The sequence below is a fragment of the Heptranchias perlo genome, chromosome 7 (assembly GCF_035084215.1).
Source record: "Heptranchias perlo isolate sHepPer1 chromosome 7, sHepPer1.hap1, whole genome shotgun sequence".
Lineage (NCBI taxonomy): Eukaryota > Metazoa > Chordata > Chondrichthyes > Hexanchiformes > Hexanchidae > Heptranchias > Heptranchias perlo.
The window spans coordinates 71982959-72002204 of record NC_090331.1 but is presented as its reverse complement, the minus strand read 5'-3'; the positions used below and the strand labels follow the sequence as shown (position 1 = coordinate 72002204).

The window sequence follows — 19246 nt, the reverse complement described above, 5'->3', positions numbered from 1 at the left end:
CATTTCCGCAGTTACATGCGACACTATCTCAGACATTTCCGCAGTTACCCGCGACACTATCTCAGACATTTCCGCAGTTACCCGCGACACTATCTCAGACATTTCCGCAGTTACCCGCGACACTATCTCAGATATTTCCCCAGTTACATGCGACACTGTCTCAGACATTTCCGCAGTTACCCGCGACATTATCTCAGACATTTCCACAGTTACATGCGACACTATCTCAGACATTTCCACAGTTACATGCGACACTATCTCAGACATTTCCACAGTTACATGCGACACTATCTCAGACATTTCCGCAGTTACCCGCGACACTATCTCAGACATTTCCACAGTTACCCGCGACACTATCTCAGACATTTCCACAGTTACATGCGACACTATCTCAGACATTTCCACAGTTACCCGCGACACTATCTCAGACATTTCCGCAGTTACATGCGACACTATCTCAGACATTTCCACAGTTACCTGCGACACTATCTCAGACATTTCCACAGTTACATGCGACACTATCTCAGACATTTCCGCAGTTACATGCGACACTATCTCAGACATTTCCGCAGTTACCCGCGACACTATCTCAGACATTTCCGCAGTTACATGCGACACTATCTCAGACATTTCCTCAGTTACCTGCGACACTATCTCAGACATTTCCACAGTTACATGCGACACTATCTCAGACATTTCCGCAGTTACCCGCGACACTATCTCAGACATTTCCACAGTTACATGCGACACTATCTCAGACATTTCCGCAGTTACCCGCGACACTATCTCAGACATTTCCACAGTTACCCGCGACACTATCTCAGACATTTCCACAGTTACATGCGACACTATCTCAGACATTTCCACAGTTACCCGCGACACTATCTCAGACATTTCCGCAGTTACATGCGACACTATCTCAGACATTTCCACAGTTACCTGCGACACTATCTCAGACATTTCCACAGTTACATGCGACACTATCTCAGACATTTCCGCAGTTACATGCGACACTATCTCAGACATTTCCGCAGTTACCCGCGACACTATCTCAGACATTTCCACAGTTACATGCGACACTATCTCAGACATTTCCGCAGTTACATGCGACACTATCTCAGACATTTCCGCAGTTACCCGCGACACTATCTCAGACATTTCCGCAGTTACATGCGACACTATCTCAGACATTTCCACAGTTACATGCGACACTATCTCAGACATTTCCACAGTTACCCGCGACACTATCTCAGACATTTCCGCAGTTACATGCGACACTATCTCAGACATTTCCACAGTTACCTGCGACACTATCTCAGACATTTCCACAGTTACATGCGACACTATCTCAGACATTTCCGCAGTTACATGCGACACTATCTCAGACATTTCCGCAGTTACCCGCGACACTATCTCAGACATTTCCACAGTTACATGCGACACTATCTCAGACATTTCCGCAGTTACCCGCGACACTATCTCAGACATTTCCACAGTTACCCGCGACACTATCTCAGACATTTCCACAGTTACATGCGACACTATCTCAGACATTTCCACAGTTACATGCGACACTATCTCAGACATTTCCGCAGTTACCCGCGACACTATCTCAGACATTTCCGCAGTTACATGCGACACTATCTCAGACATTTCCGCAGTTACCCGCGACACTATCTCAGACATTTCCGCAGTTACATGCGACACTATCTCAGACATTTCCACAGTTACATGCGACACTATCTCAGACATTTCCGCAGTTACCCGCGACACTATCTCAGACATTTCCACAGTTACATGCGACACTATCTCAGACATTTCCGCAGTTACCCGCGACACTATCTCAGACATTTCCGCAGTTAAATGCGACACTATCTCAGACATTTCCGCAGTTACCCGCGACACTATCTCAGACATTTCCACAGTTACCTGCGATGCTATCTCAGACATTTCCACAGTTACATGCGACACTATCTCAGACATTTCCGCAGTTACATGCGACACTATCTCATACATTTCCACAGTTACATGCGACACTATCTCAGACATTTCCGCAGTTACATGCGACACTATCTCAGACATTTCCACAGTTACCCGCGACACTATCTCAGACATTTCCGCAGTTACATGCGACACTATCTCAGACATTTCCACAGTTACATGCGACACTATCTCAGACATTTCCACAGTTACCTGCGACACTATCTCAGACATTTCCACAGTTACATGCGACACTATCTCAGACATTTCCGCAGTTACATGCGACACTATCTCAGACATTTCCGCAGTTACCCGCGACACTATCTCAGACATTTCCACAGTTACATGCGACACTATCTCAGACATTTCCGCAGTTACATGCGACACTATCTCAGACATTTCCGCAGTTACCCGCGACACTATCTCAGACATTTCCGCAGTTACATGCGACACTATCTCAGACATTTCCGCAGTTACCCGCGACACTATCTCAGACATTTCCACAGATACATGCGACACTATCTCAGACATTTCCGCAGTTACTTGCGACACTATCTCAGACATTTCCGCAGTTACATGCGACACTATCTCAGACATTTCCGCAGTTACCCGCGACACTATCTCAGACATTTCCGCAGTTACCCGCGACACTATCTCAGACATTTCCACAGTTCCCCGCGACATTATCTCAGACATTTCCGCAGTTACCCGCGACACTATCTCAGACATTTCCGCAGTTACATGCGACACTATCTCAGACATTTCCACAGTTACATGCGACACTATCTCAGACATTTCCGCAGTTACCCGCGACATTATCTCAGACATTTCCACAGTTACATGCGACACTATCTCAGACATTTCCGCAGTTACCCGCGAAATTATCTCAGACATTTCCGCAGTTACCCGCGACACTATCTCAGACATTTCCACAGTTACCCGCAACACTATCTCAGACATTTCCGCAGTTACATGCGACACTATCTCAGACATTTCCGCAGTTACATGCGACACTATCTCAGACATTTCCGCAGTTACCCGCGACACTATCTCAGACATTTCCACAGTTACATGCGACACTATCTCAGACATTTCCTCAGTTACCCGCGACACTATCTCAGACACTTCCGCAGTTACCCGCGACATTATCTCAGACATTTCCACAGTTACATGCGACACTATCTCAGACATTTCCGCAGTTACCCGCGACATTATCTCAGACATTTCCGCAGTTACCCGCGACACTATCTCAGACATTTCCACAGTTACATGCGACACTATCTCAGACATTTCCGCAGTTACCCGCGACACTATCTCAGACATTTCCACAGTTACCTGCGATGCTATCTCAGACATTTCCACAGTTACATGCGACACTATCTCAGACATTTCCGCAGTTACATGCGACACTATCTCAGACATTTCCACAGTTACATGCGACACTATCTCAGACATTTCCGCAGTTACATGCGACACTATCTCAGGCATTTCCACAGTTACCCGCGACATTATCTCAGACATTTCCGCAGTTACATGCGACACTATCTCAGACATTTCCGCAGTTTCATGCGACAATATCTCAGACATTTCCGCAGTTACATGCGACACTATCTCAGACATTTCCACAGTTACATGCGACACTATCTCAGACATTTCCGCAGTTACCCGCGACACTATCTCAGACATTTCCACAGTTACATGCGACACTATCTCAGACATTTCCACAGTTACATGCGACACTATCTCAGACATTTCCGCAGTTACATGCGACACTATCTCAGACATTTCCGCAGTTACCCGCGACACTATCTCAGACATTTCCGCAGTTACATGCGACACTATCTCAGACATTTCCACAGTTACATGCGACACTATCTCAGACATTTCCACAGTTACCCGCGACACTATCTCAGACATTTCCGCAGTTACATGCGACACTATCTCAGACATTTCCACAGTTACCTGCGACACTATCTCAGACATTTCCACAGTTACATGCGACACTATCTCAGACATTTCCGCAGTTACATGCGACACTATCTCAGACATTTCCGCAGTTACCCGCGACACTATCTCAGACATTTCCACAGTTACATGCGACACTATCTCAGACATTTCCGCAGTTACCCGCGACACTATCTCAGACATTTCCACAGTTACCCGCGACACTATCTCAGACATTTCCACAGTTACATGCGACACTATCTCAGACATTTCCACAGTTACCCGCGACACTATCTCAGACATTTCCGCAGTTACATGCGACACTATCTCAGACATTTCCACAGTTACCTGCGACACTATCTCAGACATTTCCACAGTTACATGCGACACTATCTCAGACATTTCCGCAGTTACATGCGACACTATCTCAGACATTTCCGCAGTTACCCGCGACACTATCTCAGACATTTCCACAGTTACATGCGACACTATCTCAGACATTTCCGCAGTTACCCGCTACACTATCTCAGACATTTCCACAGTTACCCGCGACACTATCTCAGACATTTCCACAGTTACATGCGACACTATCTCAGACATTTCCGCAGTTACATGCGACACTATCTCAGACATTTCCGCAGTTACCCGCGACACTATCTCAGACATTTCCGCAGTTACCCGCGACACTATCTCAGACATTTCCGCAGTTACCCGCGACACTATCTCAGATATTTCCCCAGTTACATGCGACACTGTCTCAGACATTTCCGCAGTTACCCGCGACATTATCTCAGACATTTCCACAGTTACATGCGACACTATCTCAGACATTTCCACAGTTACATGCGACACTATCTCAGACATTTCCACAGTTACATGCGACACTATCTCAGACATTTCCGCAGTTACCCGCGACACTATCTCAGACATTTCCACAGTTACCCGCGACACTATCTCAGACATTTCCACAGTTACATGCGACACTATCTCAGACATTTCCACAGTTACCCGCGACACTATCTCAGACATTTCCGCAGTTACATGCGACACTATCTCAGACATTTCCACAGTTACCTGCGACACTATCTCAGACATTTCCACAGTTACATGCGACACTATCTCAGACATTTCCGCAGTTACATGCGACACTATCTCAGACATTTCCGCAGTTACCCGCGACACTATCTCAGACATTTCCGCAGTTACATGCGACACTATCTCAGACATTTCCTCAGTTACCTGCGACACTATCTCAGACATTTCCACAGTTACATGCGACACTATCTCAGACATTTCCGCAGTTACATGCGACACTATCTCAGACATTTCCGCAGTTACCCGCGACACTATCTCAGACATTTCCACAGTTACATGCGACACTATCTCAGACATTTCCGCAGTTACCCGCGACACTATCTCAGACATTTCCACAGTTACCCGCGACACTATCTCAGACATTTCCACAGTTACATGCGACACTATCTCAGACATTTCCACAGTTACCCGCGACACTATCTCAGACATTTCCGCAGTTACATGCGACACTATCTCAGACATTTCCACAGTTACCTGCGACACTATCTCAGACATTTCCACAGTTACATGCGACACTATCTCAGATATTTCCGCAGTTACATGCGACACTATCTCAGACATTTCCGCAGTTACCCGCGACACTATCTCAGACATTTCCACAGTTACATGCGACACTATCTCAGACATTTCCGCAGTTACATGCGACACTATCTCAGACATTTCCGCAGTTACCCGCGACACTATCTCAGACATTTCCGCAGTTACATGCGACACTATCTCAGACATTTCCACAGTTACATGCGACACTATCTCAGACATTTCCACAGTTACCCGCGACACTATCTCAGACATTTCCGCAGTTACATGCGACACTATCTCAGACATTTCCACAGTTACCTGCGACACTATCTCAGACATTTCCACAGTTACATGCGACACTATCTCAGACATTTCCGCAGTTACATGCGACACTATCTCAGACATTTCCGCAGTTACCCGCGACACTATCTCAGACATTTCCACAGTTACATGCGACACTATCTCAGACATTTCCGCAGTTACCCGCGACACTATCTCAGACATTTCCACAGTTACCCGCGACACTATCTCAGACATTTCCACAGTTACATGCGACACTATCTCAGACATTTCCACAGTTACATGCGACACTATCTCAGACATTTCCGCAGTTACCCGCGACACTATCTCAGACATTTCCGCAGTTACATGCGACACTATCTCAGACATTTCCGCAGTTACCCGCGACACTTTCTCAGACATTTCCGCAGTTACATGCGACACTATCTCAGACATTTCCACAGTTACATGCGACACTATCTCAGACATTTCCGCAGTTACCCGCGACACTATCTCAGACATTTCCACAGTTACATGCGACACTATCTCAGACATTTCCGCAGTTACCCGCGACACTATCTCAGACATTTCCGCAGTTACATGCGACACTATCTCAGACATTTCCGCAGTTACCCGCGACACTATCTCAGACATTTCCACAGTTACCTGCGATGCTATCTCAGACATTTCCACAGTTACATGCGACACTATCTCAGACATTTCCGCAGTTACATGCGACACTATCTCATACATTTCCACAGTTACATGCGACACTATCTCAGACATTTCCGCAGTTACATGCGACACTATCTCAGACATTTCCACAGTTACCCGCGACACTATCTCAGACATTTCCGCAGTTACATGCGACACTATCTCAGACATTTCCACAGTTACATGCGACACTATCTCAGACATTTCCACAGTTACCTGCGACACTATCTCAGACATTTCCACAGTTACATGCGACACTATCTCAGACATTTCCGCAGTTACATGCGACACTATCTCAGACATTTCCGCAGTTACCCGCGACACTATCTCAGACATTTCCACAGTTACATGCGACACTATCTCAGACATTTCCGCAGTTACATGCGACACTATCTCAGACATTTCCGCAGTTACCCGCGACACTATCTCAGACATTTCCGCAGTTACATGCGACACTATCTCAGACATTTCCGCAGTTACCCGCGACACTATCTCAGACATTTCCACAGATACATGCGACACTATCTCAGACATTTCCGCAGTTACTTGCGACACTATCTCAGACATTTCCGCAGTTACATGCGACACTATCTCAGACATTTCCGCAGTTACCCGCGACACTATCTCAGACATTTCCGCAGTTACCCGCGACACTATCTCAGACATTTCCACAGTTCCCCGCGACATTATCTCAGACATTTCCGCAGTTACCCGCGACACTATCTCAGACATTTCCGCAGTTACATGCGACACTATCTCAGACATTTCCACAGTTACATGCGACACTATCTCAGACATTTCCGCAGTTACCCGCGACATTATCTCAGACATTTCCACAGTTACATGCGACACTATCTCAGACATTTCCGCAGTTACCCGCGAAATTATCTCAGACATTTCCGCAGTTACCCGCGACACTATCTCAGACATTTCCACAGTTACCCGCAACACTATCTCAGACATTTCCGCAGTTACATGCGACACTATCTCAGACATTTCCGCAGTTACATGCGACACTATCTCAGACATTTCCGCAGTTACCCGCGACACTATCTCAGACATTTCCACAGTTACATGCGACACTATCTCAGACATTTCCTCAGTTACCCGCGACACTATCTCAGACACTTCCGCAGTTACCCGCGACATTATCTCAGACATTTCCACAGTTACATGCGACACTATCTCAGACATTTCCGCAGTTACCCGCGACATTATCTCAGACATTTCCGCAGTTACCCGCGACACTATCTCAGACATTTCCACAGTTACATGCGACACTATCTCAGACATTTCCGCAGTTATCCGCGACAATATTTCAGACATTTCCACAGTTACATGCGACACTATCTCAGACATTTCCACAGTTACCCGCGACACTATCTCAGACATTTCCACAGTTACATGCGACACTATCTCAGACATTTCCGCAGTTACCCGCGACACTATCTCAGACATTTCCGCAGTTACATGCGACACTATCTCAGACATTTCCGCAGTTACCCGCGACACTATCTCAGACATTTCCGCAGTTACCTGCGACACTATCTCAGACATTTCCGCAGTTACATGCGACACTATCTCAGACATTTCCGCAGTTACCCGCGACACTATCTCAGACATTTCCACAGTTACATGCGACACTATCTCAGACATTTCCGCAGTTACATGCGACACTGTCTTCGACATTTCTGCAGTTACCCGCGACACTATCTCAGACATTTCTGCAGTTACATGCGACACTATCTCAGACATTTCCGCAGTTACATGCGACACTATCTCAGACATTTCCGCAGTTACCCGCGACACTATCTCAGACATTTCCGCAGTTACCTGCGACACTATCTCAGACATTTCCGCAGTTACATGCGACACTGTCTTAGACATTTCCGCAGTTACCCGCGACACTATCTCAGACATTTCCGCAGTTACATGCGACACTATCTCAGACATTTCCACAGTTACCTGCGACACTATCTCAGACATTTCCGCAGTTACATGCGACACTATCTCAGACATTTCCGCAGTTACATGCGACACTATCTCAGACATTTCCGCAGTTACATGCAACATTATCTCAGACATTTCCGCAGTTACATGCGACATTATCTCAGACATTTCCGCAGTTACATGCGACACTATCTCAGACATTTCCGCAGTTACATGCGACACTATCTCAGACATTTCCACAGTTACATGCGACACTATCTCAGACATTTCCGCAGTTACCCGCGACACTATCTCAGACATTTCCGCAGTTACATGCGACACTATCTCAGACATTTCCGCAGTTACCCGCGACACTATCTCAGACATTTCCGCAGTTACCTGCGACACTATCTCAGACATTTCCGCAGTTACAAGCGACACTATCTCAGACATTTCCACAGTTACATGCGACACTATCTCAGACATTTCCGCAGTTACATGCGACACTGTCTTAGACATTTCCGCAGTTACCCGCGACACTATCTCAGACATTTCCGCAGTTACATGCGACACTGTCTTAGACATTTCCGCAGTTACCCGCGACACTATCTCAGACATTTCCACAGTTACATGCGACACTATCTCATACATTTCCGCAGTTACATGCGACACTATCTCAGACATTTCCGCAGTTACATGCGACACTGTCTTAGACATTTCCACAGTTACATGCGACACTATCTCAGACATTTCCGCAGTTACATGCGGCACTATCTCAGACATTTCCACAGTTACATGCGACACTATCTCAGACATTTCCGCAGTTACATGCGACACTATCTCAGACATTTCCGCAGTTACATGCGACACTATCTCAGACATTTCCACAGTTACATGCGACACTATCTCAGACATTTCCGCAGTTACATGCGACACTATCTCAGACATTTCCGCAGTTACATGCGACACTATCTCAGACATTTCCGCAGTTACATGCGACACTATCTCAGACATTTCCGCAGTTACATGCGACACTGTCTTAGACATTTCCGCAGTTACCCGCGACACTATCTCAGACATTTCCACAGTTACATGCGACACTATCTCAGACATTTCCGCAGTTACATGCGACACTATCTCAGACATTTCCACAGTTACATGCGACATTATCTCAGACATTTCCGCAGTTACATGCGACGCTATCTCAGACATTTCCGCAGTTACCCGTGACATTATCTCAGACATTTCCGCAGTTACATGCGACGCTATCTCAGACATTTCTGCAGTTACATGCGACACTATCTCAGACATTTCCGCAGTTACATGCGACACTATCTCAGACATTTCCACAGTTACATGCGACATTATCTCAGACATTTCCGCAGTTACATGCGACGCTATCTCAGACATTTCCGCAGTTACCCGTGACATTATCTCAGACATTTCCGCAGTTACATGCGACGCTATCTCAGACATTTCCGCAGTTACCCGTGACATTATCTCAGACATTTCCGCAGTTACATGCGATGCTATCTCAGACTGTTCCTCGGGTACTTATGTCACCATTCCACTAATGTAGGAGTTGGACTCCTCCATCCTCTGTGCTATTGTGGAGAGATTGTGTGTGGCACCTGTTCCAGTACTTCGCAAATGTGCTGCTGTCCCTCGATCATTCTCCTTTTAAAGGATGGCCCCCGGGGTTCAACATCTGCGTCCAGCTGAGCAGAGTCTAGAGGGGAGTGCGCCCACCGATACGGACTCTCCACAGCTGCCCCTGCCACCAGTGTCTGCTCGTGCTCACTTATGTGTGGTGACTCACCAGGTGCCATCCCAACTAACTGGCTACTAGGACCCACCGAGGTGTGAGTATCTGCGTTGGTGCATGGCTCGCTAAGATGAGACTGTGCACCCTCATCGGCCGGAAGCTCCTCTGAGGAATCTCCCACTGCCGTCACTGCAGTCGTTGAAGGGTCTGTAAGAGAACAGAAGGCAATATTAAGCATCATCACAGATGTGTCATGTTGTGATGAGCATACTGAGGTGTTCAACATGCCAATCATTCTTAACATCAATTCATGTTGTGTGTGATGAATGTTCAAGTTGTGTCACCAGATGTTTGTTGGCTGCCAGTCTCGGCGTCCCCAACGGACAGGCACTCGAGGGTGCGGCTGATCTCCAGGGCCTCCTCCTCCCCCTCTGTGAGGATCACTATTTGTTGTGGCCCCCCTCCAGTCCTCGCCCTCTCCCGTGCATTTTGCACTCTCTTCTCCTACAAGGGGCGAAAGTACAGATGTGTGAGTGAGTGATGATGAAGTGGTCGGCCAATGAATGCATTGCTTTGAGTGAGGCCGACCATGAAAGAGGTGCATCAGAGGGTGAGTATCAAACAGAGACATCACATTGGATCAGGATTGGGGTGAGTGGTAGTGGTGGGGTCACAAATGGGGAGGTGAGGAAGTGCTCAGGAAGTGAATGTAAGTTGAGGATGAGCCTTAAGTGGGTGTGAGGAGTGATGTGATGGAATAGTCTTGGCAGTGCAGAATGATGTGAGGTGTGGTGGGGGGAGTGATGTGTGACACGGAATGCAGGAGAATCAGTAAATGTACTCACTTTTGCTGACCTAGTTAGGACATTGAAATGCTTCCTGCATTGGACCCAAGTGCGGGATATGTTGCTGCTGCTGGTGACCTCCTCTGCCACTCAAGCCAGGCCTTCTTGGTGGCAGAGACAGGGCGCTTTCTCCTGTTGGCCAGGTAAAATAGTTCCCTCCTCCTGCTCACCCCGGCCAGCAGCACCTCAAGTGAGGCATCGTTGAATCTTGGAGCAATCATGCCCCCGTGCTGCTCCGTTTTGTCTTCTTGCCCTTTGCTTCAGCAAAATCCATTGGAGCAATGGCCCTTTAAATCCAGACGCTCCAGCTGACAGCCTGTCATGCCAGTGCACAGTTTGCCTACTGCGCAACTTTCGGGCGCCAAACCCGGAAACAAGGTTAATGGCCACCAATTAAGTGCAATCACGTGGGAAACGGTAAGTTTTTATTATTCGCATTCGCCGCGCGCCCATTGACCTCCCCCCCCCACCGCTGCTAACCCGCCGCCTGATTAAAATCGTGCCCAATGTGTTTTCGCAGATCACAGCAACTTATTTACATTGTATGACATGTGTGCCTAGTCCTTTTTATTAAAATTATATTCTTGTAGTTATTATTTAACAAATACCATTCACATTTTTCTTTAAGCATTCAGTAGAAAAGCATTTCAATCTGAAACCGGTACTTAGTTAGGTTCCTGTTATGCACCAGTCATCCGTATCAAATAAGGATTAATGAGACAACCGCTTTTCAGGATATGTGATGGAGTTCAGCAATAATTGCTCATCCGCTTATCATTATTTCCACGGCAATGAACTCCACTCCTGCCACGCGGAAGGTGTCTGGATCTCCTACAAACATCCTGAGTACAGAGAGAGGCCACTTTGTGCTCAAGAGAGAGAGAATGCCGAGGCTGCAGAAACTAAGGCTCAAGCTTCCCAACCTCGCCACGTTAGGGAGTTGCAAATTATCTGAATAAGTCACAACCTCAATCTAAGAAAGCTATGGCTACGACCTACGAGGGTAGATAGGGGAAGTCAGTGCAAATAAAAATCGGGGGAGGTGTAAAACGGTCTGCTGATTCACTATCACCCGTTTTACACTATCACATAAAGTCAAAATCTACCCCATAGTTTTCTTGCATTTCTTCCCAAAAAAATGCTAACAGACATTAATCAGGGTCTTAGCAATATGCGCTGATTGATCAGAAATTATATGCCTTGTGTCAATCTTAAATAAATGAATTTTGCAGACACTGATTGCAATCTTGGGCTATGGTGTGAAGCTGAGTGATGAAGAAGTGATTGGGCGCGAGATGTTATAATTCTTTCACTGGGTGCTTTGATTTGGGAATATGTTTCAGACAGCCTTTGTCATAGCTCTGGGAGCAGCAAATCCAACGTTATGTTGGGGAAAACATCACCAGAAGTTAGTGAGCGATAGTGCACCAATCACAGGCAATGTTGTTAGTGACATTGACCAGGGTGGTCCCAGTGCTATGGGCAGGGTGGAAACTGGACCGAAGGGAATTGAAGCAAGACTGATCAGAGTGTTAAACGCAGAGATGAGTGGAAACAACTGTGGGGTTAGGGAGGAAATCACAGCCAAGCTTAATCCTTTCTTCACCTGTACATTTTGCAGTGGGATTCACTGGATAGCAATCAGGAGCAGGAAAACAGGTTTATTTTTCCTATTTCCAAGTCCAAGGGTTCTGAGGCAAATTTTGGCCGTAAACTGTTGCCTTGGCCAAGATTAGCTTAGACCAGAGATTGAATCTGGAACCTTCCTTGACAGTATGTGTGAGTGCCACATTGGGCAGGTTATTTACCAAAAGAGCTACTAAGAGGGCTTGCTACATATCTTCTTAACTTTTAAGGTTACATCCACTCATGTACTGAACTCAATGAACATTTCTGCACGGCATAGTCTTTAAAGATGCGACAAAACCACACCCCATCTTCAAAGTGAATGCCAGTAACTATGGCTTGATTAGACATCAGAATGTCAGTTCTTACATTGTTCAGGCATAAGAACAATGCAGACTATCCGTGCTTTCAAACTGTGCTCTCATCTGGGCTGGCATGGATTGGAACATGCATGGTACGGTAGGTCAGGAATGTTAAACCAATTTATTTTGATGGATCAATGGAACAGACTTATTTTTACAAGGAATGTGAAGGACTTTGATCACTGAAGCATCTCCAATTAAATTTTTCATGCAAAAACTAACCTGTACAAAACTACTTGAAGAATGTCTTAAACAGTGAAATTCCTAATGCTTTGGAAAGCATATATTTTAATGAGATATCTTATCATTTACTTGCATCTAGTCTTTATGTTATAATAATCATATTAATACTGGCTTAAAACTTGGTTTACAATTTTTACCTTTGAGAGAAGAAAACTGCAATAATTCATAGGTAAAATGGGAGAGAAGAAAGAATGATAAATATTCATATCACCTCAGTGAAGAAACATATAAATGTTCGGTTGCTGTTATATCACAGGTACCAGCTTAACACCAGAAACGGCAGTGCAAAGCCAACAGACGTAAGTTATGCTGCTGGCTCCATATTACTCCATAGTTAGAGTTCTTCAGTGCAGTACTGAGGGAGTACTATACTGTCAGAGGTGCCGTCTTTCAGATGAGACATTAAACCTGAGTCAGCCCTCTCAAGCGGATGTAAAAGATCCCATGGTAATAATCGAAGATAAGCAGGACAGTTCTCCTGGTGTCCTGGGCCACATTTATCTCTCAACCAAGACCACTAGAAACAGATTATCTGGTCCCTTACCTGGGACCTTGTTACACGCCAATTGGCTGCCACGTTTGTCTACAAAAACAATAGTGACTACTCGTCAAAAGTACTGCGTTGGCTGTGAAGAACTTTGGGACGTCCTAAGGTCATGAAAGTTGTTGTATAAATGCAAGTTCTCTTTCTTTCTTAACATATGTGGAACTCTGCTTGGCAGTGGTGTATTCACCATTAAAGTTTAATGTTAACAGAGAGCTGGCAGGACTATTAAAACAGTTAAAAGTTATATTAAATAGCTTCCAGGCAATCCAACCGCTGGCTGCAACTGGTGAAAAGTCGAAGCTATGTGATACTTATCTCACTGAGGTGGTCTCATGCTACTCAGAAAAAATGATGCCAGTTCAATGGCTTCACCCAATTTGGTGTTAATGGGAAGCCAAACTTGATAGAAAATATCTAGTCTAACTGGACTATTAATGAACAAGAGGAATAAGTTGAAAGCAAATTATACAACAACAACAATTTGCATCTATATAGTGCCTTTAACGTAGTAAAACATTGCAAGGCGCTTCACAGGAGCCATAATCAAACAAAATTTGACACCGAGCCACATACAAAGGTATAATACAAGTGACCAAAAGCTTGGTCAAAGAGGTAGGTTTTAAGGAGTATCTTAAAGGAGGAGAGCGAGGTAGAGAGGTGGAAAGGTCTATGGAGGGAATTCCAGAGCTTAGGGCCTAGGCGGCTGAAGGTACGGCCGCCAGTGGTGAGGCGAAGGAAATCAGGGATGCACAAGAGGCCAGTTTTGGAGGAGCGCAGAGATCTCAGAGGGTTGTAGTGCTAGAGAAGGTGACAGATATAGGGAGGAGCAAGGCCATGGAGGGATTTGAAAACAAGAATGAGAATTTTAAAATTGAGATGTTGCTAGACCGACGGTCAACGAGCACATTTCCACTGACCCATTAAAAAGACTAAATCACTGTTAGCCACTGTGCAATAGGATGAGTGAACCTCACTCTTCTCCATTTGTATAAATTCATACCCTAGTTTCCTTTACAGCTACATTTTTGATATATTTGACTTTTTTCTTTTAAAGTTATTTTACTACTTGATGAATGTATCAGACTGATTTTCAGACTTTGTATAATGAATGCCTTGATCATTCTGCCTTAAAACAACTTTAATAATCATTCATACATTCAAATAAATGTCACACTCTTAAATACAAAAAGAGAAATGAAGAGAAAGCAATCTTTTTTGTGACATTTCAATTACCTTCAATACTTCAATTTGTAATTCACTGTGGTGAGAAATTGTAGCAAACCCTTTTTTACCGAGCGTTTAATTAATGTTTTAATGATAGGAAAGTCACCTAATGGTGCTGGCTTGGTGATTTATTTTTATATAAATTTCCACAAGTTCAAGATTGGTTTTGTGCGACAGTGTAAAACGGGCGACAGTGAATCGGCAGCTCATTTTACACTATTGCATAAAGTCAAAATCTACCACTGAAAGTGATGACTGCTGTTTGCAGTTGTAAAATATGTTTATGCTCAAGAAATGTTTCAACATGTGAATGAAACAGCTGAATTGATAAATAAGGAAGGAATGGCCACCATTTAAAAAATCATATTGGTAAATTGCCTATGGCGTTGCCCATGGTCAGTTGATATTTATAAAGATTTTTTATATACAAAATGGCAACTGAGTTGGGAGAGAGAATTTTGGGAACTCACTCTACAGAGCCATCTAGTGGCCAGATCCTGCAACTATATCATCTTGTGTGGCAGAGAGGGCCCAGGGGCTGAGTGGCCGGGTCCTGCTCCTACTTCTTGTGTTCTTTAGATTTGTGGTTGGGATCAGATCAGCCATGATCTTATTGAATGGCGGAGCAGGCTCGAGGGGCCGATTGGCCTACTCCTGCTCCTATTTCTTATGTTCTTATGTTCTTATGATATAGCAATATTAAATGAGAAATTTTGATGAAGCAATTTACAATGGTGAATGTTGACACAGAAGTGTGACCAAAGATCATAAAAACAGGAAGAAAGCTTTGTGGACAGAAAGTGTGCCCCCTTTACAAGATTTTTTAATAATATATAGATATCTTTTGAAATGATTTGTGTGGAGTGATCTCCATCTGTTGAGCAGCTTTTCACCTATTTTCCTTTTGCATAGTTTTTGTCCGTGAGTACACAAAGTGCATTTTCCTAAGAATTATTTTCAAAATGTTTTCTAAGTCTTGTTTTATTCAGGATTTCAACAAACATAATGCAGTACCTGAAAAGTTTATAGAATTAAATAAAAACAATGCATTGTATTCTGTTATGATTGTCACACGATCTGCAAATTAATTCAGATGGGAGGGTTGATTTGTTTAATTCCTCACAAGCAATTAAATGCAAGACAGAACTAAGCTTACTGGAATCCATTACAACTCCTCCAAATATCAAAAGACATAGGGCTCAACATTAACCTCTAGAATGGATTTAGATGCGATGGCTTCCACCTCACTACATGCTCATCTAGAATTGGCTCCCTCAGCAATCCCAGAGCAATTGTTTCAAGCTTTCCCCCATATAGGTCATGGACTAGATTTTTGAATTAGAGAAGAAAATCTATTTTTGAGCAACCTAATTTCTGTATTTCTGTAATTGCCATTCTCTTCCTATTATCATAATAAATATACCATGCAAATTTTAAAGATAGATTTTTCACCATTGATGAAATCATGGAAACTATACTGCTGATATGCAGGGAAAGCGAATATGAACTGTGCAATTTGCACCTCATTTTGCTATTTTTTTCATAGCACACTGTTTGCTGCTGGAATTCCTTGTATAATTTTACCAAAAATACTAGGTATAGTTGCCTTGACACACATAAATTGAAAGAGTTCTGCTTTTGATAAAAAGGGATCTGGTTTTTACACTTCATTTCACTTTTTAAACAAACTTTATTCTACTTATTCCTAGCATTAAGAATCATCATATATTATTTGCAAACAGAAAATGCAGCTGTGTTTGTAACGTGTCATGGTAAATCTACTGAACAAAGGCCTGATAATTGGTCTATAATTTATGCATCAATAAGTCAAGTGAGAGTGCCAACAAAGAGCACAAGACATGTCATGGAAGAATCTGCTGACTTGGAAAATATTTTAGAATTCTTCAATGAAATAACAAAAGTTGGATCTATAAAAAGCCATCCTCCCTAACTCCTGGCACACGACTATAGCTCTGGCAGTGTCACCAAAATGGTTAAGGTAAAAATGATTTATTTTCTGTGATATTTTGTTTTGTTAAAATCAGTTATGCTTCAGCATAGCTAACATTTTTCTAATACTGCAGATCACCTTTTACGAGGACAGGAACTTCCAGGGTCGGCACCACGAGTGCAGTTCTGACTGTGCTGACCTGTCCTCTTACTTCAGCCGCTGTAACTCCATCCGTGTTGAGAGTGACTGGTGGGTGGTGTATGAGAAACCCAATTACATGGGATACCAGTATGTTCTGAGCAGGGGAGAATATCCTGACTACCAGCGCTGGATGGGATTCAATGACAACATCAGGTCATGTCGCACGTATAGCTATGTAAGTGACCCAATATGATTATCATTTGAAATTATTGTACATGTTTGTATTTTAAGTGTCTAATATTTCACTATCATCCATATACCTTTTACTTTATTGACAAAAGCTAAATTTTAATTTATATAGAGCACAAGAAATGTACAGGTATGTTATCTTCTCATCACCAATGTGTAAGTAAAAAAGCATAGAACTGGGAAGCCCATGCATACTCACCCTGATTTTTTTGCATAGGTTAATGAACAGAGGAACAGGGGAAAATATACCCTACATTCTTAAAATGACATTTAAGGCACCCCCTAACACCACCACCATCACCACCATCCCGATAGCTCACCTAGCCTTACCAGAAAAATCTCTGGCTCAATTCAAACAAGGTTTTATGCTAAACCTTTACAAATCACTGGTTAGGCCTCAGCTGGAGTATAGTGTCCAACTCTGGGCACCACACTTTAGGAAGGATGTCAAGGCTTTGGAAAGGATGCAGAGGAGATTTACCATAATAATACCAGGGATGAGGGACTTTTGTTATGTGGAGAGACTAGAGAAGTTCGCTTTATACTCCTTCGAGAAGATTAAGGGGAGATTTAATAGAGGTGTTCAAAACTGTGAAGGGTTTTGACAGAGTAAATAAGGAGAAACTATTTCCACTGGCAGGAGAGTCAGTAACCAGAGGACACAGATTTAAGATAATTGGCAAAAGAACCAGAGTGGAGATGAGGAGATTTTTTTTTTACACAGCAAGTTGTTCTGATCTGGAATGCACTGCCTGAAAGGGTGATGGAAGCAGATTCAATAGTAACTTTCAAAAAAGAATTGGATAAATACTTGAAAAGGAAATATTTGCAGGGCTATGGGGAAAGAATGGGGAGTGGGACTAATCGGTTAGCTCTTTCAAAGATACTGGCACAGGCACAATGGGCCATGTGATGCTCCCTTTAATCTGCTGGTACTTAGTGACTAGGCTCACACATGAATTTCATACCATTTGGGTGAGGTATTGAAGGATGACCAGTGTGTGTAGAGCCGTACCCCAATGAGAGTGAGTGCCTTAGGGAATGCAGAAGAAAAAGAATGGAAGAGAAAATGTGGAACAAAATAACAAAAATAAAGAAATTAGTTCTCCACCAATGCAGTTTAAAGGTTACAGTAGAATCAAATTCATTAGACAAATAAATAATTTGCATTTGTCTATGTCCCATTAATCTGTTGACGTTCCCTCAGGAACCAACTTTTGGTGACCAACAGAGTGGCATTTATGTTGAAAGGAAATGTTAGATTCATGATGATGGACTCAAGTAACTGTGGATGAATGTGTATTAGGTTTATATTAAATATATTTTTTAAATATTTTATCCCACAGACAAGCGGGGCTCCATACAAAATAAAGGTTCACGAGAGGCCTGACTTTGGAGGACAGATGATGGAATTCACGGATGACTGTCCATCTGTCTACGATCGTTTCCGCCACCGTGACATTCACTCCTGCCATGTGATGGACGGTTACTGGACCTTCTATGATCAGCCCAACTACAGAGGCCGCCAGTACTTCATGAGACCCGGTGAATACAGGAGATTCAGTGACTGGGGCGCCATTGTGGCCACTGTCGGCTCCTTCCGGCGCATGGTGGACATCTTAACTTCATGAGAGTACTTTAAGAAAAAGGAGCAGAAAATAAAATTGTTTCAGCATTTACTTTACTGTCCAAGTATTTTCTTATCGATACCATTTATGCTCGTAAATGATCCTGTCCGAGAATGAACACCTTTCTAAAAAGAGAGGGGTTATAAGGAACATTCGGAGCTGCTGGAGATAGATATTATTTACTTTCAATTATTACTTCAAAGAA

The 19246-nt window shown here is 43.8% G+C and overlaps 1 protein-coding gene across 1 annotated transcript; it reads left to right on the top strand.

Moving 5' to 3' along the window:
• The first annotated feature begins 11391 nt into the window (after window positions 1-11391).
• LOC137324014 (gamma-crystallin S-1-like) lies at window positions 11392-19044 on the top strand. Its single transcript, XM_067988183.1, has 5 exons — window positions 11392-11487; window positions 12303-12367; window positions 17044-17071; window positions 17157-17399; window positions 18760-19044. The coding sequence occupies exons 1-5, from the start codon at window positions 11392-11394 to the stop codon at window positions 19042-19044; spliced, it is 717 nt and encodes a 238-aa protein (XP_067844284.1).
• Window positions 19045-19246: the final 202 nt, after the last annotated feature.

Coding starts and splice junctions, on each gene's coding strand:
- LOC137324014 (XM_067988183.1), top strand. CDS start 11,392: ATGCCAGTGCACAGTTTGCCTACTGCGCAACTTTCGGGCGCCAAACCC. Junction 11,488..12,302: donor GTGCAATCACGTGGGAAACG/GTAAGTTTTTAT, acceptor TGAATTTTGCAG/ACACTGATTGCAATCTTGGG. Junction 12,368..17,043: donor GAAGTGATTGGGCGCGAGAT/GTTATAATTCTT, acceptor ACACGACTATAG/CTCTGGCAGTGTCACCAAAA.